This window comes from Catharus ustulatus, chromosome 11 (assembly GCF_009819885.2).
Source record: "Catharus ustulatus isolate bCatUst1 chromosome 11, bCatUst1.pri.v2, whole genome shotgun sequence".
Classification (NCBI taxonomy): Eukaryota; Metazoa; Chordata; class Aves; order Passeriformes; family Turdidae; genus Catharus; species Catharus ustulatus.
Window position 1 is genome coordinate 233,424 of NC_046231.1, and position 26,580 is coordinate 260,003.

The following is a 26,580-nucleotide window of genomic DNA, read 5'->3' on the forward strand; positions in this document are numbered from 1 at the left end:
CAATAATACACGTGTATTATTGGAAACTTCATGAGAGTCCATTCTCACTAGTTTCCCAGAATATTTTCTTTCCCAAATTGGTATAAAAGCGTTCTGGAAATGCTTGCACAGACAATGTTCAACTCAATGGGAGCTCCTGGGTGCTTCACACTCTGTAAAAGTCTGTCTTTAATATAACAATCTGTGTGTGGATTTTCAGCCCCAGACTTTTCCGTTTGTTGGTGGATCATGGATCGTGTCCCTGTCACAGTGTCTCAGCAGCCTCTTCCATTTGTCCAGTGCTTCAGTAACGGGGGTGCAGTTGTGCAAGACCGTGCTCAGGGGGACAGAAACAGGCAAAAAGCCCCTCAGCCCTGTGGCTGCTTCTGTCCCCTCTGCAGCTACCTCCCAGAAAAGGGCTCTGGGTCAGAGTGGAGAAGGAAGGGACTCCCTTAATTGCCATGATTTTCTGCCATTGGCTTGGCTGTTTACTCCTGATGCTTCCCGAGGGTAAAAATATCTTTCACCTCAGCAAACACTTTCTGCAATTCAGCCCCTTTCTCCTTTCCAGATATACTGCTTGTCATTTTTTTCTACATAATTTCACATTGTAATTTGCTCATTTTGATTATATTTTCCAGAGCACTGACATTGTGACCCTAGCTTGAGAGGGGCTCAATAAGCCATCTCTCAAAGTCAGTCAGTGCTATTGGGTATCTGCAGTTCCAGGTCAGCCTGTACTATCCTGCTGGCTATAATTCTTGGAAGTAGTTTTGCTTATGACTCTAGTAAGGTTACAGTCTCATATTTTTCAGACTACCAACTTAACCCATCCCAAGAGGTGAGTCTACTTCATTATGTATTCTCTAAAGAAACAATCATTTATTTAAACTGCTTACATGATGCAGGATTGCTCTGAACAGCCTCGTGGTGATGTTGGTTCAATACCCTTGGTTTGGAGAAAAGAGGAATTAATGAGATGAATGGTGACTAACTTAACAGGACTTTATTATTCCTGGGATTCCTTGGCATGAGTGAGAAAACCATACATTTACTGCATTTTCAAGGCTTAACCCAAAACCTGTTCTAGGCAACTGGCACTTTCCTGGCTGTCTTAGCAGGGTTTTGTCTCTGTTGGTGCTCAGGGACTGCCACCTCCTCATGGATTTCTCCGTGGGGGCATTTGAAATGTTCCTGAAATCCCTGCTGCTGTGACCTCACTAGTATGGAATACTGTGTCCACACTTGGATGCTGTGCTGTGCGTCACTCACTGCCCAGGCTGTGAGCAGACCTGTGCCGCTGGGCTGGGTCGAGTCGAGCAGATCTGTGCTGCTGGGCAGGCTGGTTTGCTCTGAGCAGACCTGTGCCTCTGGGCTGGGCTAGGCTGAGCAGACCTGTGCTGTTGCGCTGGGCTGGGCTGAGCAGACCTGTGCCTCTGGGCTGGCTGGTTTGCTCTGCCAAGTGTGTTCTCCAGGCAGGAACAGAGGGATGGCGGCACACGTGCAGGGGGTTTCTGTGCTTGCTGAGGGCACTGCCATGACCTGCTCACAAAACCTGAGGCAAAGGCCTCTCCCATCTCCCCTCGCTCTTGGCTGCAGTCTGAACAGAAATGCAGGAGTCATGGGGAGACCTCTCTCCCGTTCTAGCACAGGTTGCTGTATCATGGTGTTTAAAAATTGACATCTGCCCAGTTCCAGGGACCATTCTGGGCCAAAAGGCAACTCCTGGCTGTTGTCAGGCAGCTGTGAGCTATGTGAACAGCTTTGTGTCTCTGGGTCTCTGCCATGCCCTCTTTGGCTTCCGGCTGCCCTTGGTTCCAGGTGGGACAGCTGAGTAGGGGCAGTTGTCACATCTTATCTTCTTTTAGCCAGGCTTGGGATTAAATGCTCAAGATACTATTTCTTGGACTCAGATGTTTAATAGTTCTTAGCTATGTTACAGTCTCACAAACCATGAGTTCTGCAGCACTTCAAGCTAACAAGCTAAAAATGGAGACCTATCTCTCTCTCTACAAGGCCTTTTAAGGATAAACTGGCCAATTAAGAAATGACACCTAAATTATTTTTGCTTTTAACCCAATAACCAATCACCCATGGCCTGTAATGTGACTTTTCTATCTAATTATAAAATATCACCCAAACCCATGAAGAAGAAGGTGAAGAAGGACAAAACCTCTGCCCTAAAACCTCCATCTTGCTTTGTATGTATTATTATATTAAGTTTTCCACCATGTGATATTACAGTAATTTCACGAATACAAGCCGCACTGTTTTGACCAAAATTTTGGTGGAAACCCGGAAGTGCGGCTAATTTATTAACAAAAATGTGATATCTGCCCTTACCTGGTACTGTGCCGGTCCTGTCCTGAGCCAAAATGGTTTGAAATCCATGGTTTCCTGGTGTTCCGATGATGAACCAATCAGAGAACAGCTTATTGCCTGCCTGTGGATGGCGACATTATTGAGGGGTGGGGGGTATGTTATCGGGGCGAGTTCCCTCGGCGAGTTACCTCGGCAGTTTGATAAAAGTGTGTGATATTTCTCTGTACTTTTTAAAGTGTTTGTAAGTCTTGTGTGACTGCGTGGCTGGCTAGGCTCGCAAGGAGAGGGGTGGGGGAGGCGCTCGACTCGCGCGGAGGGGAGTGGGGGGGGCGCTTGGCTCGCAAGGAGAGGGGTGGGGGGGCGCTCGGCTCGCAAGGAGGGGAGGTGGGGGGGGGGGGCGCTCGGCTCACAAGGAGAGGGGTGGGGGGGGGGCGCTCGGCTTGCACGGAGCGGGGGGGGAGGCACTTGCCCGCCTGGCTGAGCGGGGTGGCTGTGCCAGCATGGAGATGTGGCTCCGCTCAGTGCTCGCCCGTGCGGCTGAGTGGGGTGGCTGTGCTGGCACGGAGATGTGGCTCCGCTCGGAGCTTGGCCGCTCGCCGGCGCGGCTGAGCTGCTGTTTAAAGGCAGCACGGATCCGTTGGGAATGCTCGCAAAATGACCACACTATTGTTTGGGTCTTTTTCGGCTTGTAAATAAAGGGTATGCTGCCGCAGCTATTGTCTGTGTCTTTTTTCACTTGCAAATAATGTTTCCAAGGTCGGCAGTAAGCCAGTAAGCCCCGGCAATCCGCGATTGTGTTACTAAATGACGACTTTGAAAGTTCACTGCGAATGAAAGTGTGGCTAATATTTGGGTGCAGCTTTTTTATTGACAAAGACATCAACGTTGCTGACACACCGGAAATGCGGCTTATACTCTGTGCGGCTTGTATTCGTGAAATTACTGTACATATTTCTGTTCAAACTGCACACTCATGATCCCAGTTCTGTCATTCAATTTTGGAAGCCTTCTCCACGGCCTCAGATCAAAAACAGTGTTCTCCTGGGGGTCAGTGCCTGCCAGCACAGAAAGTCTGAAATTCTCAGTGACCAGGATTCCAACAGGCAATCTCTCCTCCAGCAAGGCAAAGCTTTGGTGACAGAGCTGGGCCTTTTGTGTTTCCTTTGTGGTGTCAAAACACCAAGGACTTTACAGAACATCAGGGCAGGAAACAAGAGTTTGATGAAAATGGACTGTAGACAAGGTAATTTAATGAGTTTTCTCTGCAAAGGGAATGAGAAAAGACTCCAAAATGCTGTAACATGAGATGGCCCCAACCACGTTGTGATGTGCATATTAGATTTCTAGGAATCTTTGGCCTCAGATGGTTTTAAATAACCAGCAACCATATTTCATAGGTCATCTACTCTCCTTACTTTTGCTTCTCAGGGAAGACTTACAGTAATTTCACGACCATAAGGCACACCGGACTATAAGGCGCACCCCCTGGGAGTCGGCAAAATTTGCAACTTTGTAGATCAGATAAGGCGCACCGGACTATAAGGCGCACTCTTTTTTTTGCTGCGAAGATCGGAGCCATGAGCAACAAAGTAACAAATTAGTAATGGAAACCCGCAATCATGGAGTTTACTGGAAGGAGCACAATTTAGAAACCTTTTTCACAGAGCGTAGGCTTTCAAAGGCAGCCCCAGGCGCTCTCCTCGTGCAGTGGGCCCTGGCACTCCCATCTGCCCCCCGTGCCGGCAGGCGTGGCTTGGCGCAGCCGCGGGGCTGCCTCCCCCTTGCGGCTCCGTGCTGCCGCGATGCTGTTTCCCCTCGCGGCTCTGTGGAGCCATTGTGCCGTTCCCTCGCTCGGCTCGGTGCTCCTGCCGTGCTGTTCCTTTGCTCGGCTTGGCACTCCTGCCGTACTGTTCCCCCTCGAGGCTCCGCAGAGCTGCCCCGGCGCCCGTCCCTGCTCGGCTCAGCGGGGGGGCGGCCCGGCGCCTGTCCCTGCTCAGTGCAGCGGCGCGGCTGCCCCGGTGCCCTTCCCCGCTCGGCGCAGCTGCGCAGCTGCCCCGGCGCCCGTCCCCACTCGACTCGGCGGTGCAGCCGTCCCGGTGCCTGTCCCCGCTCAGCACAGCGGCGCAGCCTCCCCGGCGCCCGTCCCCACTCGGCAAGGCGGCACAACCGCCCCGGCGCCTGTCCCCGCTCAACTAGGCGGCACGGCTGCCCTGGCACCCGTCCCTCGCTCGGCTCGGTGGCGCCGCCGCTTCTCGCCCCTTCCCCGCGGCTGCAGGGGCTGCGCCGCCGCTTTCCCACACCCGGCAGTGCTTTGCTCCCCCCGTGGCTGGTGGTTCCTTGTTCCCCCTGTGCCGGCACCGGCGCTGACTCCCTCCCTCCCCACGCGGCTCCTGCTGGCCATGGCCACCCGCTCCCGCCCCCACCTCGCGACTTGGCGCTCCCGCAGTACCGCCCCCCCTTGCGGCTCACACTTCTGGGGTGGCAAATGTTGCAACTTTGTACATCATATAAGGCGCGCCAGACTATAAGGCGCACTTCCGGGTTCAGGGGAAAATTTTAGTCAAAAGAGTGTGCCTTATAGTCGTGAAATTACTGTAGTTTATGTTTTTATGTGTTTTAAGTAGAACTGAAAGCTGTACTTTATGTCTCTATACTTCATGTTCTGTAATTCTTGTTGGGATGTGTTTGAATCAATGATTTGGTTTTTTTAGGAGCTGGACAGTTGGGAAATAACAGAAGTCTTGGATCAATGTCCACTGAAGTCTGTCAAAAGATTTATGCCAATTTCAATTGACCTTTTGACAAGTCTTTTAAAACTTCTCATGAATATTTGGAACTATTTTAATGGGTGGGAAATGACATTTAACTCTTTATTTTCAGTGATTTTTCATTTTGAGCACACTCACACCCACATAATGGTATATATTTCATTGATTTCTTTGGCCATTGTTTTAGTTAAGACACAGTGAGTTTTTAGCATTTTATTTTATATATATATTATAATATTTTATGATATTTATAATATTATGATATTTTATGTTATGCTCCTAACACTGAATAAGGCATTCTGGGTATGAGTAGTATTCCTTAGGAAATATGTGCATGCTTTTTAGTACTTCATTTAGTTGAGATACTCTTGTGCAAAATGTAATTTTATTTTGCATCAGTCAGCATTAAGTAGTTACGTTTAGCAGGGACACTGCAGTTCAATTATTCATTTGTTTTAATTCTCAATTTCATTTTGTTATGCTTTTACCTTATTATTTGCATCTGGTATCTGAAACTCCTTTAACTTTAATATGCATAAAGCTGTTGCCGTCAATTTAATTAACAAGTAATGAAAGTGCCTTGTATGCAAACAGAGAACCCGCAACCAAAAAGACTTTCTAGTCTGGAGTGAGGATTTGTCTGCTCCTTCAACAGTCAGCTTTGTTAAGTTATGGGAGAGAAGCAGAAGTTCTGCAAATCCTTCACTCACTGTCACTGCTCTGCTTTTTATGGAGGGTCTGTTTTGTCTGGAGGTGCTGAAACCCCAGAGTGAATTAGGTTTACAGGCTGGTGAGCTGCCAAAAGCTCCACTCTGAGAACACAGGGCAGTAAATGGGAGCAGCCATTCCAGTTCCAGTAAGAGGGCAGTGAGATCTGTTAGGGACAGATATGTTAGTGTGTGACTCTGAAAATCCTTCCATTGAATTGAAAGTCAGTGGAAGATCTACCTGATTTTCTATAATTCAGATGACCTTTTTCAGTGGTTTAAAAAAATTTTCCTTATTTTTCAATTTATAGCCTATGTTCAATTAAAAAAATCTTGAAGCAGATACCATGCTGTCATTGCCCTTGACCAAATTTTATTATGAAATTCATCCTTTTGAAACATACCAAGAAAACAGAACAAGTTCCTTACTTTGGTGATTACACTCAGACACTGAGGAATTTTACAGAGGTGCATTGGATCTGAAAATTCCTTTAGCCCAGAGCTAAGCAAGTGTTTTGTAGCAAATAATGAGGGGAGGAGGAATGTTGCCTTTTTATATCTTCTGAACTTTTTCACAAACTGCAAGAAGTTCCTCTAAATTATTGATTCAAAATTATTTGCTAACCACGCAAGTCAACCACTCGCTTTCCATTTTCTTTCCAATGGCATGGAATATCCTTTCCAGAAGGATAGCAAATACGTGTTGTGAGGGAAGAAGAAAACAGCAAATTCCAACTAAGCAATCTCTTGGGTGTTCCTTCCCACCATGTTCTCACAATTACTGCTATTATTAGTGATAGCCACAGTGGGATACAGAAAGAACAGACAGTAGTCCCTGGCCTTTTTCATACTGTGTTGTCTAGACTTACAAGAATGTTACATTTTTGTCATCCTGCATCCTCTCGTGGTGTTATAATTGCAGAGAATCTGAAATAAAAATGGAATTTTGACCTAGCTGACCCTCTCCTCGCTGTATCCTAAACCCATCAAGGTTAATGGAAAGTCATCCTTGATTCAGGGAAAATCACATGTAATGCAGAAAGCTATGCTGAAAGTAGAAAACCCAATGCATAAATTTTGGTCAGTTGTCCTAGTTTGGAGGACAGGTGTCTGCTGAGAAAGGCAGGAGCCTCTCTTTGAAATGAAGAATGTAAACCCTGTCCCTCCAAATTATTATAATTTTGAAATCAAGCGGCTCTCAGGCGAAGATATGGGAATTAGGAATAACAGTTCTTTACTAGGGAAATTAAAATAGAAATACAATACTATAAAGAAACAAACTCCAAACCCTGACAAAGTCCGTCAGACAGGGTGCTGGTAGCAGTCCCATTAAATAGTGGCTGCATCCTCCTGCAGTGACAGATGTGATTCAGTTGAAGCAGTACTCCTGCAGAAGGTGCAGTTTCCCTCTAAAGGTCCACTGGTGATGTGGAGAAATCCGGTTTCCCTCTGGAGTCCAGTGGAGAAAGGGGCTACCTTAGTGTCCCAAAACCTCTGTTTTATCTTGGTAAGAAATGCTGGGCTCTTCCCCCTGGCTGGAGCAACTTCCAATGGGATGCAGTAATTTTATCAGTCCCACAGTGGGACTCAATGGGCCTTTAGCAGAAGATACCTCCCTGAAGGAAGGGTGAGTTGTGAAAAGATAAAGAACAATGCCCTGCCTGGTTTCAATGGATGGCCCATTAGCAGAATATCTCCCGTGGAGATAAGGATCACCATCCCCACCCTCAACAGATGGTGATAGAATAGATACCTTTTATCACATCCTGTATTGTAACCCCAGACAGAGTTTTGACTGTATTTGAGCTGGATGAATACATTGAATCTAACTCACAATTATGGAGATGTTTCAAAAATTCCTAGAACACCCAGGAGGGCACAGTAGCCAAAATCTGACCTTCACAACTGGAATTCCCTTATGGTGTAAAGCTAGGGAACATGAACCTGTGCCAGACTCCTGCCTCTGTGCCGTGGTGTTTCCCAGCTGGCATGTTTGCCAGCCAGCACAGTGAGCCACAGGCCACTTTGCTTTACCCAATTTAGGGTAAAATTGTTTACTACAATTTAGGAGCCTGCAGGAAAAGGACCTGACGTTTGTTGTCCCATGTCCCCCTTTGCAGAGCTGCAGAGGACTGCAGCTCTGCCTGAAGCCAGGTCAGCATTCTCTGCATTGCTTTGGAATTCCCAAAGTGATTAATTCAATACGGACCCTTGAAACTATCCTGTGCCTGGAAAAAATGGCAAATGCGGTGTGATTGAATGAGTGTCCAGACTGCTCTGTGGCACTTCCCCTTTCTTCTTGACAACATCACAACTTCATGAAACTGGATGTTATCAAAAAGAATGTATCTTTCACTCACACAACAGTTTTCAACTTGGAGGATGAATTTGATGTAAAACTCAAAGGAAAAGTGTCTTATTGGACGTTTAGGGTCATTTCTGTTGGAAAAAAGTGACTAGATTTGTAAGGCACTCAGTCAGCTACAGCCCTGTAACGGTGCAGCAAATTACACGCAGGGCCCAGAATTCAGTCACTTCTTCCCCCCCCACCATGAATTCTCAATCCACCCTTATTACGTTAAATATAGAAATGATGTTTGGGGCTGAGACTTCGTGTGCATCAGGGACAGTTTCTTACAGGAAAATGTAGAACCCCATTTTTTTTCCATATGGTTTGACTCATTTACAAAACAAATCCTACAGGAATGATTTCAGATGTGAAAGCATTTAAAATGGGGAAATAAGAACCAGATTCACTACATTTCTGATTTCCAGCTGAAAAAAAAATGCTTAGAAGTGCCCAATTATCAAAGCATTCTAGATGAAGATTGCCTCTCAGAACCACTTGTAAATTGTGTGACGACATACATCATAAGAATTAAAATATTAGTCATCTTCCCTACAGGAAAGTACTTTGTCATGACCAAATGTGATCTGACATTTGAAATATGCCAACTTATTGTAGTGAGCGGGCGAGTTAAATTCCTGTCAATTATTTGAAACCTATCTTTTATCGATGGAGGCAATTTTAACCTTCTTTTAGAATGTTGAGTAGATACAGGCTGAGGTACAGTAATTTCACGAATACAAGCCGCACTGTTTTGACCAAAATTTTGGTGGAAACCCAGACGTGCGGCCAATATTCCGGGGCGGCTAATACATTAACAAAATTCTAAAAGCTGCCAACATGGAAGTGAGAGCCCGCGGCAGCCCCAAGCCAAGCTGGAGCCCGGCCGGCCCCGGCAGAGGTAGGAAAGCCTGGCAGAGGCGGGGCCAGCAGTGCGGGGGGCGGGCGGCTGAGCCTGAGCCAGCAGGGCGGGGCAGGGAGGGCGGCAGAGCCTGGGCCAGCATGGCGGGGGAGTCGGCAGAAGCGGGGCTGGCAGTGCACGGGAGCCACATTGCATAGGATAGGATAGTAGAAGCAGGAAGCCCGGCGGCGCGGGGCTGCCCGGCGGCGGGGAAAAGCCCCCTAGAAGCAGGGCTGGCAGTGCACGGGAGCCACATTGCATAGGATAGGATAGTAGAAGCAGGAAGCCCGGCGGCGCGGGGCTGCCCGGCGGCGGGGAAAAGCCCCCTAGAAGCAGGGCTGGCAGTGCACGGGAGCCCAGGGGAACCGGGGCTAGCAGTGTGGGGGAGCCCGGCGGTGCGGCGGCCAGCAGTGCCGGCCAGGGCGAGCCAACATGGCAGCGGCGGTGCAGACGGGAGCGGGGAGCCAGGGAGTCTGGCAGCGGCGGCGGCAGCAGCACCGCCCGCAGGGCAAGCAAACGCAGCAGTGGCAGTGCAGACGGGAGCAGGGAGCCTGGCGGCGGCGACGGCAGCAACACCGCCCGACCGGCCCAGCCAAGCCGTAGCGCCGAGCCGGGCCATCCACCCCTATCGGCAACCATGAGCGGGCCGAGCCTGCCTGGCCCCGCCCCGAGCCAGTAAACCCCGCTATGCTGCGATCCTGTTGCTAATTGGCCAATTTGTGAAAGCTGCGCACGGATTCTCGCTACGAACGAAAGTGCGGCTAATATTCGGGGTGCGGCTTATCTATTGACAAAGACAGCAACATTGTCGAGGCACCGGGGGTGCAGCTTATAATCCGTGCGGCTTGTATTCGTGAAACTACTGTACATAATTATGAATTCTTGTTGAAGAAAGGAGAATGGGCAGATTGTGGATCAGAATATAATTTGCGCGATTTGTTGTTATTATTATTATTATTATTATTATTATTATTATTATTATTAGTAGTAGTAGTAGTAGTAGTAGTAGTAGTAGTAGTATCATCATCATCATCAGAGGGCAATTAGACCCTCCCAGTTCATAATGTGGAATGTCTTCTATTGCCAAAATTGAGTTCACAGTGTGACTTTATGAGCACTGTTCTTGGGCCCCTGTGAAATGTGCAGGGAGTACTGCAAAGCTACCTTTGATTTGGATCAACAGAAGAGAACTTCTACGAAAAGAGCACAGTGGATGACTGTAGTCTGTTGAGGACCTGTAGATCTTTAATAAATCTTTCTAGCTGGAATAGACTTAAAATCAATTTCAGTGTTAGTTTAGTAATGGTTTAAGCTGTGAAGATTCAGATGCAACTTTCAATTTTCACTTGCTTTTCATTGTGTTGAGTTTTCCTCATAGGAGACAGTTCTTAAAGTGCAGAAAATTCCACAGATCCTGAAAAAATACAGCACTTACATTAGGCATTCAAACTGCTCTCCTTTTGATACCCATGGCATTCAGGCCCTGGGAGGTTGCACTAAAGAGCATCCATTTCAGAAGGGAGGAGGTGATGCATGTAACAGGTCTGCATTTTCAAAGACTTTTTTGAGGAAGGAGGTGGAATCATCATCTTGGAGGACTCAAGATGTGGGGCAAGATGGTTTGCAATTGACATTTGTTTGTCTGCACATATTCTTCTGAAGCCTAAGAGATATGTAGTCCTTGTGGGATGTCAGTTTTAGCAGGAGGGTGTTGGCACAGGGTAGAGCCTCACTGATCCAAACCAAAAATCTGTATCTAGTATTACATATATAATGTAACAGAATTACCTGTTGAAACTGCTTTTTGGTTTTTGACTTGGTAAAAAGGGGTGTTTATTACAACATGTTTTACAAAATCAAAAAATTAAATAAAATCATAACTGATTAATGAGTTGCATGGAAATATTTCCTCAGTGCCACCCACTTTTCCCTGGCCCTGCTCCTGGAAACACTTAATCACGTGCAGTTTTATGCACAGATCCTATGTGAAAACTACAGTGTAGTTTTCAGAGATCCAAGAAGGAAACAATCAGACACTTGCCTTTAGTGATTCTCTTTCCCTTGTAGGAAGGTATAAATTTTACATTGTGTTTAAATTATTATTAAATTGCAGGGAGTTGATTACTGTATGATGGTGCTTCAGTGTTCAGATGCTTCAGCTTTGTGCTGCTGACCTGTAAAGTAATTTTCTACTTGGACTGCCCTTAAGTTTGGGACTCCTGTTTGGTAATACCTTGTTGTGAAAAAGCTGTGAACCTTAATTCAAATATTTCCTTCTATGATGTGTGCACTTACGAGAAGTTCTATTTTCCAGTAGCATTTCCTTTTTATGTATATCCTGTACAGAAATATCCACGCAAACAAACCTGAACGGATTAACATTGCTTATGAAAATATCCATGCTATTGTGTGAAGGTGCTGTGCTGCCCATCCCACAACTTTCCTGGTTTGTATTTTTCCAAATGGGAAACCTGGTCATCTCCAAAAGGAAATTATGCATATTTAAATGGGAAAAATATCCGGATTGTACAGTGAATAATTCATAACTTGAGTGACTAACCAGTGTGCACGCTGTGACCAGTCTGGGGCTTAGGAAGGTGGCTTGGGGAGCTGCTGTGTCCCAGCTGTGGGCTGTGGCACCTCCTCTCTGATGAGCGCTGCCGTCTCCTTTCCAGTCAGGTTTGATACGGACGCGGAAGATGGAGTTCCTGATCTCCCCATTGCCCCTGCAGCTGGCACGGGAGCACAATTTCACGTCGCCTGCCGGCCACCACCCGCATGTGCTGTACAAGAGGACTGCCGAGGGGCAGGTGCATGGGTCACCAGCACAGCCCCATCCCAAATCCGCCCGGCCTGGCCGGCGCAGGACGCATGTGTCCCGTGGGCCCCACGCGCGAGCGAGCGGCCACCGCCACCCAAGGGCTCAGAAACAGCATTTCTGTGGACGGCGCAAGAAATGTATGTAAGGAAACTTTCTCTCTTTCCTTGAGGTAGTGGCTGTTTCAGGTTGTGTGGTGGTCCTGAGGTGTCCTTCACATCCCTTTGGGACGGAGACATAATAACCTTAAACTATACATTTCTGACATGAAATGCGTATGAGAAACTTGAGTTTCCCTCTAAGTTCATAGAATCATCTCTTTTATTAAGCCATCAGAATCACTGTTTAGTTTTCTTGTGCTTTGCCTAGATTAAAAGATCCCAGTGGTGATTTTTTTTTTCACACTGACGTGGTTTTCAGTAAGCAGTTCTGCACAGTGATGGATGCCAAGTCCCTGAACTTCTCTCTTTTTTTCTGGGGATAAAAAAATCAATTTGACTTGAGGATGGAGGAAAAAAGCTTCAAAATCATTAATTTCTGAGAGGATGGAGAAAAAAATCTTTTAGAACTCACTGTTTGATAATGAAATTTTCAGCAACTGAGATCTTCAAACAGAACCACCCATGTAAATCGTTAAATAAGATTTTGGAGCCACATCTTTAAAAATATATTGAAACATATTATCCTTCCAAGATCCATTCTGAGTCCTTCATTAGGCCCTCAAATTGCAGAACATTTTAAAGCCCCCTTGGACCCCATATCTGTACTTTTAGCATTCAGTTGAGTCTTTTTGAAAGCTGATCAGCTTCAGAGCTGAGGTTCTTAATGAGTGTCTCCAGTGCTGTGAACAGTATTGAAAACAGTGTCTCAGTCCACTTATAGTCTTCTAACTTCCTACTGAAGTTCTGAGAAAATGAGCAGCTTCCTTTTCCAAAGGTGTGTAAGAAAGAAGGGGAAAATAAATAGAAGGGAAGGAATGAGAAAGGAGTTAGTGGGAAAGGTGGCTGGCTGAGACTGAGGCCTGGAAACAAATGGCTTGTTAAAATTTCAGAAATCCTTCCCCCCAGGTTTAAAAGCCAACACTCAAATTCCAGATGCACAAGCCTGTGGTTCAACCTGTAAACATTTGCCTTCTAATGCAATCCAAAAGTACCTAATTCCATCCTCCTTTGCCTCCTGTCTGGTTTTCCTGCTGCAGAGCAGGGCTGAGGGTGCTCTCTCACTTCCTGTGCTCTACACTGGCCCCTTTTGTTTGGATTGTCCACTCTGAGTATGTGCTTCATTTACTGTTCCTTCTGTGACTGCTTGTCCAAAATGAGAATCATCCATGCCCTCTTGAGCTTTTACACAGGGCTTATCCCTATAACAGATAAGAGCATTTTGAACACTGTATTTGTATTGACCTCCTGGGATGTGAGAAGATGTTTTTGTTATTCCTGTCTTAAAAATGGGCCTCACAGACACAGGAGAGGTCAGAAGTAACCAGTGATTCTGGGAACCGAATTGGGGAACTGACTTTTTCTTTAAAATACTTTGTCCTTTAGTAAGTCTACATGTATATCTATCTAGTCAATAATTTTACTTACAGGTATGAGCTCTTAACTGCGTGTTCAAGCAGGTTTTATGTTAAATGAAGAACATGCAATTAGCATCCAACTGTGATGAGTTTAGCAAAAGTGATTTTCCCATCATTGTTTAGGATCTTGATGTCAGACATTGATGGCATTTAAGTACCTTACCCAGAAAACTCTTTCTTTTCACACCCTGTGGTATTTCACTTTGTACAGTTCATACCTGTAACCTTCTGAGAGAAGGAAAGGAGTTCTAAAAAATAACAACTTATTTCCAGACCTGGCCTTGGTTAATTTATAGAACAAATCAATCTCGTGTTCACTGAATGAAATACAAATAAACTCACATGTCATTGTTTAATTGAGTAGAGGAAAATACAGGATACAGAAGAAATTACCCCAGTAAATTGAACCCTTTAAAATGAGTATTTGGTGGGGTTTTTTTGGTTTTTTTTAAAGTTTTTACATTGTTTTCCTGGTCTTATTCTGAGATCTAGAGTCATATCAATTTGAAAGTTTCAGTGAAATCCAATCTGGTCATCTGGAATAGAGTGCCAGTTTGAATGAACAAAGGGATGAAGAATTCAGGCTGACAACAGGTGGTCCTCTGCTATTAGCCCTGCCTAGTCAGGGTTAAGTTATCCTAACCTAAGAATGAAATCAAACTTGCTGAGCAGTAAGAGGGAAGAGCACATTGCCACTTGGGTGTCAAAAATAACTTGTCCCACACACCATCTTTTAAAATTTCATGTGCAGGCAGTTTGTAAGCACTGGAAAAGCAAATTGATCAGCTTCCAAATTCTTTGTCACAACCTAAATTTTAGATCATGAGAATTAACTCACAGTTAGTATAACATGCATGAAACTGCTGCTGCTTAGGTTTTATGAGTGGCAGTGAAGTAAATTCGAGAGCAAACTTCACTGCTCATGGATATGTGTGTCCAAAACAATGGAACTGTATTGCCTTCAAAATAGCACCTGGGCACTGATGTGCCTTGAACTGAGCACTTGCCTCTTCGGCGAGGCCTGTCCTTGTGACTTGTGCTTCCAGAAAAGAAAAGTTCTTTGAGCTTGCAAAGGATGGTTGTGTGTAAAAAGTAATGCATTTGAAAATCACCGTAGCCTGGTCCTTTGTATGTTAAATGCACATCAGAGTGCTGATTTCTTGAAAGCAGAGTACTGTTGTGCACTCTGTGGTGTTCTTGATTTCCCAGTTTGGCCTGGAAAAAAGTAGTGTCTGTTTTAGCTCTTTGGAATGACTTTCTGATGAGGCACAGGCAGGATTTTTTTTCATTACCTGAGGCTCCCTCACTTGCATTGTTACATCCTGTGTCAAAACCCCCCCATAATTACCCAAAGAGTTAGTTAAAGTGGCCTTTGAGTTAATTCTTGGTGCAAAGGCAGAGTAGGTTTATGCAGAAGAACCTGTGGATAGCAGGACCACTGTAGGATGTGAGAGATGGATTTCTCTTCCTGATTCCTGGTTTCCTGAAGAGCTGGAGTAGAAACCATTCTCCAGCTGTGCCACTGCCTGTGCTGCACCAGCACAGAGGGAGAACATGCACCCTGGATTGGGATATGCACTGCCTGTTGTCGAGCCCTCCTTGGTGTTGCTTGGCATTTCCCTGTGCTCAGTAAATACATTCTCAGCAGGAATGATCTCACTGGCAGTTTGGCATGGAAGGGCAGTGTCAGTCCCAATATCAGGCTGGCAGGAATTTACTTGTGGAGTGTATCTGATTTCTGAACTGCCCGTGGACATCTGTTGTGGAAAGGACTTTTTGCCAACTGCTATGTAAGTAGCACATGCCAAACACCTCAGGAAGTTATCAAAAGGACAGGAGAAATGCAGATACTCTGTTAAAATTTTTGTTGTATTTTTTTGCACAGATACTACCATTTTATTAGATTGATTCCTTATTTTAAACTGCTTATTGAATACGACTGTAGATCTCTTATTTCCTTCTCTCCCTGTAGCAGTCCTTCCCTCAGGAATGAATCAGGTCTTTTTTAATAAATATGGAAGAACTCAGCCTGAAGTATTAAATCACATGCTATAAAAATAATCTAAGGCTTTAAACCTGTGATACTTCATTTTCTGATGAAACTGTTCATGGGTGATCTGAACTCTTTCCAAAACAGTTTTATTTCCTTTTAGATGCACCCAAGCCACCCACAGCAGAGACCTACATTCGCTCAGATGAGTATGGGCCTTCTGCAAGGTTCAAAAGATCATCTGCTAAAATCCAGAAAAATGGAAGTCTAAATGTCGAAACCCTTGTTGTGGCAGATAAAAAAATGCTGGAGAAACATGGCAAGGAAAATGTAACAACATATATCTTAACAGTCATGAATATGGTAAGGTGACACTGAAATGTCTTTTCTCTGGGAAATATTGTTGAGTTAGTGTAGGACCTTTCATTAGACAAGTACTGATAACAAAAAGAGCAGAGACACCTTATGCAAGCCTTTCTTCAAGCCTCATCTAATGTAGTACTTGGATCAAAAAGCCTTTAAGCATACATCTTTAGAACATCACAGTTCTGGCAACAGTACTGTAGAGAAAAAAATAAATAGAAACACTTAAAATGTTGGATTTTAAAATACTTCCTGTGTAGTACAAAAAGGCAGATGCTCTGAAATTGAAACTTTCATTTAGTATCATGAAGCTTTGTCTGTTTCATCTCACGTCTCCTAGAAATGCTTATTTGAGAAAGCACAAATATATTTCCATAAAATTGATACAATTTGACTAGAAATATGTTTTCCTGCATGGCCTTACTCTTTACATTTGTACTGCAAAACCTGAGCTTGAACTTTGGCCTTAATTACACTTGATCCAAGAGACCAAGGACAGATCAAAACCCATTGAAGTCAATACACGGGTTTAAAGTTTTTGACTAAGTGCAATTTGGGGCATAATTCTTCTACTTTGAGCTCTTGTGGGTTAATCCTACAAGGTATATGACTCCATTAGCTAGTACTGAAAATTGAAGTCCAAGGCAATAACTCAGTACATATGTTTTATCTATTAAAAAGGAATTATGCACCTAGGTGATATTTCTTCTCCAATAATCATTGCAGGTCTCTAGTCTGTTTAAGGATGGAACAATTGGAAGTGATATAAACATTATTGTTGTGAGCCTGCTTCTTTTGGAACAAGAGCCTGTAAGTTGTGTCAGAATTTTTGTCTGAGCTACTTCATTTGCTGCTGTTTGGGAGCATTTGCTGCACTGGGAGCATTGGTGTGCTCCCATGTTATGTGCAGGGATGTTTCTTAAGGCACAGAGTGTGAGAAAGAGATTAAAACTGCCAAAATCTCCAAAATGACACTTTCTACTTTTCACTGCTTCTTGGGTTTTGGTTCTAAATTCTTCATTTCATATAAATATTCTTTAGAAACATTGAAATGCTTCCACTAAGATAAAACCTAACATTTTCCAGTGTTTCCTTGAGGAGAAATGGCTGGAGTGAGAAATCTACTTAATAAGTATTTAAATAAATAGAATAATTTTGAACTGGACTTTCCAAGGTGTGATGATCAGAAGTGGTAAGGGTTCAGAAGTCCCAAACTGAAGAAAACACATAACAAAAGGTGGAAGTGGAGCCAATTCTTGTGTCAAGGGTGCTGAGGCAAAAGAAGATAAAAATCTCTGTTGCTGTAAAGAAATGTGTGATGAGTTGGTCTACTTGGATAATGTTTTTCCTCCCAGTAATTACAAATACATTATAATCACAATATTGAATATAGCTTGGTGTTCAGCATTCTCAGAATCAAATATATTTGTACACTGTAATTCCAGCCACCAGCTTTAGAAATATCTGTGTGTCTGGGGAGAGACCCAGTTTTATTTTACAGTTGTAAGAGATTGACTCATTGGCTGACTCAGCCATCACAGACAGATAACATGGGAATACAGAAGTTGATATAGGGCAAATATGAAATATTCACTCCCTTTTCCCCAAGCAGCTCTTGCTCTTTTAATCTCCTTTCTCACTGCTGGGAACACCTTGTCTGTGTGTGTGTCTGTGTATCTGTGTGTGTCTGTGTGTGCGTGTCTGTGTGTGTGTCTGTGTGTCTGTGCATGTGTGTGTGTCTGTGTGTGTGTGTCTGTGTGTCTGTCTGTGCATGTGTGCATGTGTGTGTGTCTGATTGTGTGTCCATGTGTGTGTCTGTGTGCGTGTCTGTGTGTGTCTGTGTGCATGTGTGTGTCTGTGTGCGTCTGTGTGCACGTGTGTGTCTGTGTGTGTGTCTGTGTGTGTCTGTGTGTCTGTGTGTGTGTCTGTGTGTGTGTGTCTGTGTATGTGTGTGTCTGTGTGTCTGATTGTGTGTCCGTGTTTGTGTCTGTGTGTGTGTCTGTGTGTGTGTCTGTGTGTGCGTGTCTGTGTGTGTGTGTGTGTCTGTGTGTGTGTGTCTGTGTCTGTATGTCTGTGCACTCCCTGCAGGGCGGGTTGCAGATCAACCACCACGCTGACCAGTCCCTGAACAGCTTCTGCCAGTGGCAGTCAGCGCTGGTTGGCAAGAACGGCAAGCGCCACGACCACGCCATCCTCCTGACGGGCTTGGACATCTGCTCCTGGAAGAACGAGCCCTGTGACACTCTAGGTGAGACACCAAAATGTGGCTGAGAAACTTGGTGTGTCCACAGCAGGAGCTGAACTGGTTTCACATCAAAGAGTCCATTTGTGCACATATGTTTGTCTTCTTGAAGAGGGTAGGGCAGTATTATTTTTGGATTGCCATATCTTCAAGGAATATTTTTCATTTTGGAAATATTTCTGAGCCACTCTATTTTTATTTTCTTTTTGTGACTGCTTGCCTTTTTTTGAATGGGATTCCTCCCTAATTTGAGAGAAGTAAAGGCATGGGGGGTGGGTTGGAGGGGAGAATAATCTTTACAAATAATGTAGTTGGAAAGGTTAGGTTTGATTTATACTTTTTATATAGGAGTTCCTTTATTGTAAAAAAAAGGTTGCTGTAATTCCTGCTTGATAAACCTGATGAAGTAGAGGAGTGTCTCCATGTGCCAAAATAAACTGGCTTATTAGAACCAGTGCAGATGATATGTGTGTTTGGAATTGTGTAGAGAGAGGAACAAGATATTTTACTGCTTCCTTCCTTCAGGATTTGCACCCATCAGTGGCATGTGCAGCAAATACCGCAGCTGCACCATTAATGAAGATACAGGCCTTGGACTGGCTTTTACAATTGCTCATGAATCTGGACACAAGTAAGTTTCTTCTTCTATAAAAAAATATGTGAGCAAATGGAAACATAACCCATTTAATATAAATCAGTTAAATATAGATCATTTGGTTTGGCACATTCTAAATATAAATCGCTTGGAAGCACAAGGAATGTTTGCAAGCGGGGCTCCATCCAGCTGGTGACTGGTCACCAGTGGTGTTCTGCTGGGCTCAGAACTGAACAGTCCTCTTTTACCCCTTTGAGCTCCCCACACTGCTCCATATTCTGCTATGCAAATCCCTTCTGGTATCCATGTGCTTGCTCCAAGAGGAGAGGGGTCTCTGCAGGTTACTGCAGCTGCACAGGAGAGTTGATGTCTCTGAGTCTCTTGGAGGTCTCCTTTTCCCAGAAGACCCAGTGTTTCATGGAAAACTTTGAACCTGTCCTTTGTTTTCTCCACCAGTTTAATGAGCGATTTGGGTAAAACCCATCTTTTTAATGGTCTCTGCCTTTCTGTATTTATGTCCATTGGATTTTCATTTGATTTCTGTTGTAGGAAGACTGTAATTTTCGTACAACCTGGTGTCTCTCACACAAAACCAGTAATAATCTTTTTTGGAGCTTCAGCTATTCTTCAGGTTGTTGAATTAAATTTAAAGAAGTTGATCAGGTTTTGTTCTGCTGTTTTTTCCCCCAATAATTTTGAATTACTTTTCCACAATTTTGTTCATGGTTTTTATTTCCAGTTTAGCACAGTTCAAGCTGGAGTCTGCCTCAGCACTGGCAGTAGGAAAGCAGAGTTTTTCTGTGTGGTACAAACCTAACATCAAGGCTTAGTTAAATGTTGCTTTATTTTTTAGCAACATTAATGGACAGAAAACCTTTGGAAAGTAGTGGTGCAGTATTCTACTGTATTCTGCTGATGGGTCAAGGATGAAGCCTTCCCATTCCGCCTGACTGCAGCAGGATATTCAGTTTTCGTTGTACTGATATGCTCTGCAGTGCACACTATGACCTAGTGTCTACATGAGTGACCCTTTCACAGGTTTCTGTACCTCTGAAGGGAAGCAAGGAATTAAAGAGTAATCCAGCTGCCAGTGAGGCCAGTGGTAATTGTGCCAAAGCATTAAAAGGAACAGATATGTGATATGAATATTGTTTGATCCTCCTGTCAAGCTAATGCAGTTTCACTGACCTTAGTACATTTTTATGCCCTTTGATCAGTATTAGTAGAGAATCAGGCCCATAGCTTATTTTTCAGGTATTATCCCATTTAGTCTCTTAATGTTCTCTTCCCTTTTTATTTTCTCATTTGCTTTGAGAGATTCAACTTGGAATTCCTTTTCTTTTTTCTTTTTTTTTTTTTTTCCCTTTTTCATCACTGCCTTTGATTCACATATTATTCAACCTTCCTTTGGTATACTTCCATGCTCCTAATAAAATGCTTCTTATTTCCTGGGAAAAGCCTGTGCCAGACACAAAATGTCTTTATGATCATTTGTCATGTTCATGGTCCTCAAACTACCTAATATGTGCTGTAAGGCAACAGAACTTGGTTTCTGTGATACAGAGATTCTTGGAAAAAAAAAAACAACCTGTGACAACTTTGGAGGTGCTGAGGTCCACTCTGAATGTATTAACCAAAGGCTTCACAGGAGGGGAGTATCACACTCTATGATCCCCTGAAAACTTCAGTGGTTAGGCATTTTAGTGGTTTGTTAGACATTTTAATGATTTTCTAAAGTTTGTGTTTTTACCTGAAACCTTAACAGTTGCTCGGGGTGTTCAGAGCCCATTGTGTCAGCGGGATATAAACTGAGAATTCTCTGGCTGCAGTGGAGAGTAACACAGTATTTTATGAAGGGTTCTAAAACACTGGCTCAATTGGTGCTTTTTTTGTCCATTTATAGGAAGAGTCATATATTTTAGGAAGTTTGGAGCCTCAACTGGTGGCAAGACATGCAGTAACTCTGAGGAGCCTGTAAAGATTTATAGCAGTAGAGGCTTGAGTCCAGTAAATGAGATATTCCCTGCACATACAGAGATTACATTTATAAAGTCACCAGTGTTCTACAATATTGAAGTAACAGATGATGAAATTTCTATCCCAAACACATTGAAATTCCCATACAGTCAGTAAATACAGAACAGTGAAGGGAAAACCTCTAAAAATTAGCTTTATTATATTAATAAAATCTCCGTAAATTGCAATTATAATGTGTTTTTTAAATTATTGCTTATTATTCTTTATATCATCCTGTGAAAGCAGGGCCTCCTGATGCTCAGACTGAGCAAAACACCCCATAAGATGCAGTTTTCCCAGTAAGAGGCACTATTCCCATTAAAGAGTTACTGTCTAGACAAAATGACACTGTTAAACAAAGGTGAGGAAACCAATGTGATTTGACTGACATAATATAGCAAGCTAGAGGCCAAAACTAGAAAAAAAATTAATGTTGTTATATTCACACTTCTGTATTCTATTCCTTCACACCCATTTCCTTTGCTACAAATGGAGCTCTGTAGCTCTTCCCTCTGATCAGGAAGGAGTTGTGGTGTATGAGGCACATTCCTGTGGGCGGTATTTCCCTGGATTCTGATCCCAACATTCAATGCTCACAGGCATTGTCCCTGGGCAGAGACAGGCTCTCACTGCTGGCTGGTTTAACCTGACAACTTCATAGGAAAGGACAAGTGTGGCTGAACATGAGGTCCGTGGTGTCAGTGCACCTCACCATGGAATGTTCTCCTTTGGCAGTGACAAATGGCTGAACTGGAAACTGGGGCACAGTCTGCAGCTCCAGTGCCTCTGTGCAGTGTCCTGACTCTGGCTGCCAGTGCAGCACCAGTAGAGCTCTTCATTGGAGCCTCACCATCCTTTCCCATCAGACAAGGGTGTGATGACAAAAACTGCTGTTAACTGGAACTTAACTCATTCCAATACTAATTTGTACGGTGCATCAGTTTCCTTTGGAATTCCTTTGGAATGAAAGGGGTGAATTCCACTTTCCCTGTGGAGCGCCAGCATAGAGCTGGGACCCAGAAAGTGTTTACGTTCCCCCAAATTTTGTCTTGCTTCTGTTTAATCTAGACTTTCACTCTCCCACCTGCTTATCTTTTCAGCTTTGGGATGATTCACGATGGAGAAGGAAATGCTTGTAGAAAAGCTGAGGGAAATATTATGTCTCCCACACTCACTGGAAACAATGGAGTGTTTTCTTGGTCAGTATGCAGCAGGCAGTATCTCAACAAATTTCTCAGGTAGGTCACATGTAAATCTGGGCCAGCACCAGGGAATGCAGCTTCAGTAATTTGGCTTGAATTCTAAACAGCATAAAATTACTGAGGTGTGAAGATGTGCTCCTTTAAAATGTGCTGCAGCCCACACCCCCGGGCTGTTGAGGTGTCCTGGAAGGGCTTTTGTCCTGCCTTGTTCAAAAGCAAGAGTTTCACCCTCCAGGAATACCCTGCAATAATGACTGCCATATCATTCCTTCCCAGGCATTCCTGTCAGCAGCTGACTTTATTAGAGAATTAGTAGGAAGTGTACACAAAGGAGGGCAGACACAGTGGTACCAAAGTCATTATAAAATGTAAATTAACATCAGTGGCCTTTCTCACCGGAGTTTCTCTCTTGATCTAGTTCATGTCAGGAGTAAAGGACATTTTACATTTTTCACATCCTGTTTCTGACACAAAGAAAAAAGGAGGAACGGAAAGATGTCAGGGTTTTTTTCAGCATGTTGCCATTACTCATTGATGCCTTTAGAGGAACTGTTTTTCAATCACTTTTAAAGTCATGATTACATTAATCTTTCCCTTGTGGGTTGACTACACAGAAATACTAGAAAATGTGTAGGAGGTATTTTGAGCAAGAGCAACACAGGAATTTTAGATGTTAATTCCTTAGAGTGAGAAGCAGGCACCTTGGTACTTCTATGGACCTGGTCCTTGAACTCCCAGTCAATATATTTGAGCAGCAACCAGAAAATGTACTGGAGTGCTGAGGTTTTTTAATGCTGCAGTGATGCAATGTATTTTGTGTACAGAAGCAAATTGCAAGCTAAAAAGTCACACGAGCTCTCCAAGCTGCCATGCAGTCCCAGAGACTGGCACTTCGAAGGCAAATCCAGGATGGAGTGACACAGGGGTACAAGAGGTTCTGTGCAAGGGGTTCTCAGGCAGAGACCTGGGGAAAGGTGGAGCTGGAGCTGTGCTCTGGACACAGCCAACCCAAAGCACACACCCTGCAACAGCAGCTCCACAAGTGCCTGCTGCTCCTGCTCATTCCTCTTTTGGAGAATCCACTGAAGGGAAAGAAGCAGATGAGGTCACCTCGCTCTTGGTACCTCGGGAATACAGGCAGGAAAAGAATTTGGCATCATTCTTTCTTGTTGTCACAACAGTCCCAAAGCCTGGAAATTCCTGCTTCCTTAAAACTTTGCAGGTCAGGCTACCAACAAGAACTTTTGATTACTGCACACAGATATTCTTGTTTCAGAGTGTACCACTAAAACTAGTTAAAGGTACTGTATACCATATTATGTTATTTGTGCTGATCTGTAGCAAATTAAAATATTTTGATGCAAAGATCATAGTCATGATTCATTTACCTTCTCATTATAGTACAGCTCAAGCTGCCTGCCTGATTGATGAACCTAAGCAAACAGGACAGTATAAATACCCTGAGAAACTGCCAGGGCAGATCTATGATGCTGATACCCAGTGCAAATGGCAATTTGGAATGAAAGCAAAACTGTGCAACCTCAGCTTTGTAAAGGTAACTATTGATGCACTTTTGAGAAGTTCCAATGACATGAGAGAGCTGCAGTACACTGAATAAGCACAAGTAATGGGGGGCTCTTCAGGGCCCAGGGCTCTTCTCTGCCTTATCTGGCCTGGCAATGTGCTGTGAAGGTGCTAACCTCTTCTGAGGAGTACCCCAGTCCCAGGGGAGTTTCAGAAGGAAATGTGCTCCTTTCAGGAGTCATGAGGGGGGCACTTGAATCCACATGAGCTATGAGCCCTTGCCTGCCTTGCTAAGGGAAGTGAGCAGGCAGCAGAGTTCTGATCAAAGCTTGTGTGGGGTGTGGGGTAAGAAGGACTCAGTTTCTTGTGTTTTACTTTTATGACAGCAAAATGTCTGGGAGAGATCTATAGGGTTATTTTAGAGCAATGAAATGTAACTTATACTCTTGACTTCATGATGAATGATTTAGATTAACCTATTGTTTTAATGACTGTTGCACTCCTTACTGGTCTCTTCAGAGAAGGCATTTTTAAAAATAATCTGGAGTACTCATTCTGAAAAAAATATAGTAATTTCTTTTAGTCCTGCTGTTATCCTGGAGTATTTTGATTTAGTGTATACTAACATTATTCAAGTGGTGGCAGCTGTGTTTCTTCCACAGCTAACAGACAAGGAAGAGGGCGTGAACAGCACTGTGTACAATCTGCCTTTCCAGATATCTTCTGTGGTTTAGAAAAATCTTGTCTCTTCACAGTATTATAGTCCCTGCAGACATGATGAAATTTTAGCCATGACCATTGTTTGTGTTCTGTTATAATCTCACACTCAATATAATTTTAAGAAATATATAGTGAAATGGTGCATAAACAAGAAGGCAATATACAGGGTACAGCTGTGCTAGGAAACTTTAATCCAGGCTTTTCTAAATTCAGAAAAGCGTTTATTTATAGGTCTTTTAAGGTAGCAAAAGCATGTTTCATTGGTTACTCTTTTTAAACACCAGGAAATAATGGAAATTATGAGAACTTTAATGACTACTGTTTCATTTTCAGGATATCTGCAAATCTCTCTGGTGTCACAAAGTGGGTCACAGGTGTGAGACAAAGTTCATGCCTGCAGCAGAAGGAACAGCTTGTGGTATAAGTATGGTAAGTTGTTCTCTAAATAAAGTATTGTCATCCTTACCTGAGTTTAGATTGTGTATGGTCAAATACAAGCTCCCATCAAAAGCAGTTTTAGCCAGATCCCTGCGGATTTGCCATCCTGGACTTTGAGATTGCTTTGTAAATGATTCCACTGTGATGCATATTCAGTGTGTGGCCTCCCAGTGGTACCTGTCTGATGGCAGGGCCTGGTGCCTCTCCCAGTGAGCTGTGGGATCAGATACCTCTGGTGAATCTAAAGCAGTAAGAAAAAACATGAATTATACAGGAATTAGATCAGTGCTTCAAATTCCACTCTGATATGAGCATACCTTAAGCCATAATATTGTCTATACAGACTAAGGCCATATTTTCATCAGAGATCACCACTAAAAGAACTTATTTGTTTGAGTCAAACCTTCTGATTTACACTCATCTTATTTGTTTGTATTTACCCTCATTTGTTTGCGTTTGAGTTGAACCTTCTAATTTACTCTCCTCTGTAGTTATGCAAAATATTTTCTTTTCCTATAAGATTTCTTCCAGCAGAACATTGTTTTGATCAAGTTATTGACAAATGTTCTATTTTGCTTTTTCTCTTTGTGCAGTATTTCCTAATTGAATCTTAAAAGGGAGACATGTTAGCAGAATTCTAGCAGGCTGTAATTACATGGAAAGTGTTGAGCTCTGCGGCACAGGGCCATAAAGTAACATGGATTTTTGGGGGAAGAGTAAGGCAAAAAAGCACTCTTCAAGAGAACAGTTTTGAACTTGGACAAGTATCAGAACATTACTGCCACTGTATGGATCCATGTTCCACTCCAGAGCCCTTGTCCTGCTGTGAGCTGTTCACCGAGTTCTGTGGCTGACTTATATTTATTAGCATCAAGCACTGGAGCTTTTTAATGTGGTTTGTTTGTTTTGTTTTTTTTTTTTATTGCATCTCGTGGGTGGTGCTAACTGTGTTTCCTGTACTGTTTTGCAGTGGTGCCGGAGAGGTCAGTGTGTCCGGTACGGTGACCACGGGCCCAGGGCTGTCCATGGCCACTGGTCCGCCTGGTCCCCATGGTCAGAATGCACTCGCACCTGTGGAGGGGGGGTCACCTATCAAGAAAGGCACTGCAATAATCCAAAGTAAGACACAGATGTGGACAGGTAGTATTTTTGTACTCTTACTGGAACAGAAAGCGAGCACAGTGCATGTCTGGGGGGCAGTAACGTGTGTGGGAGTGTTTGTAAGGCTTCCTCCCCTGCCCGGGGTGGGCTGTCATGGTGTGCAGGGCAGGGCCATTCCTGACTCCAGAGACCAGGCTGCCTGCACACTGCTGGGGTGCCTCAGCATCTCCGGTTCAGCTGGCTCCATTTGTTTTCAGATGATATAGTTTGTCAAATACCTGCAGAGGTAAGGAAGCACCATATAGACATTTTTACATTTTACACTTTTATATTTTACATTTTTACATTGTACATTTTTACATTTTACATTTAAGGAAGAACCACACAGACGTTTTTACATTTTACATTTTTGCATTTTACGTTTAAGGAAACACCACACAGACGTTTTTACACCTAACATCCTAAGAGCAGGAGAATAAGATCTTAAAAGCTATTAAGACTTCTACTGAGATCACATTATCCAGGATGATAAGGACAGATGTCTTTGCATATCTGTCATGTTCTTTTATATTTCATGAGTCAAACAAAAGTTGCTAAACCCTAGAATTGTGTGCTAACTCACGAAACATTTTTTTTATTTACCTCTAATTAATACCTTATCTCTGTAAGTACTGTTCATTATAGTAAGTATTTCAAAGTACATTAAAAGTGTTAACTGACCAGCATCTTTCCCAAGTACTCAACTCACTGCAACTTAGAAGAAAACCAGGATTTCCCTGTTTTTATTTCATACACAAATTCAGCAGGCACAGACACATGTATTCCTCATTGCACACAATAAAAGCATCATTTAAACTGCAATAATAAAAAACAGAGAAAGTATGACACAGTTTATCTGAGGCTGTAAAGAAACCTCTCATCTACTGTACAATGCTGCAGTAATAATATCCACGCTTCATATACTATGTTAT

At 43.6% G+C, this 26,580-nt stretch overlaps 1 protein-coding gene across 3 annotated transcripts in view; it reads left to right on the forward strand.

Annotated features, from left to right (window-relative positions):
* ADAMTS18 (ADAM metallopeptidase with thrombospondin type 1 motif 18) overlaps positions 1–26,580 on the forward strand; it is an 87,073-nt gene that overhangs the window by 22,383 nt on the left and 38,110 nt on the right. For all 3 annotated transcript variants that reach the window (XM_033069905.1, XM_033069907.1, XM_033069908.1), the window contains exons 4-12: positions 11,700–11,982; positions 15,572–15,771; positions 16,498–16,581; positions 17,860–18,019; positions 18,539–18,644; positions 21,725–21,862; positions 23,228–23,381; positions 24,404–24,499; positions 25,479–25,627. In XM_033069905.1, the coding sequence (XP_032925796.1) occupies positions 11,700–11,982; positions 15,572–15,771; positions 16,498–16,581; positions 17,860–18,019; positions 18,539–18,644; positions 21,725–21,862; positions 23,228–23,381; positions 24,404–24,499; positions 25,479–25,627 (1,370 nt within the window). The remainder of the gene's footprint in view (positions 1–11,699; positions 11,983–15,571; positions 15,772–16,497; positions 16,582–17,859; positions 18,020–18,538; positions 18,645–21,724; positions 21,863–23,227; positions 23,382–24,403; positions 24,500–25,478; positions 25,628–26,580) is intronic.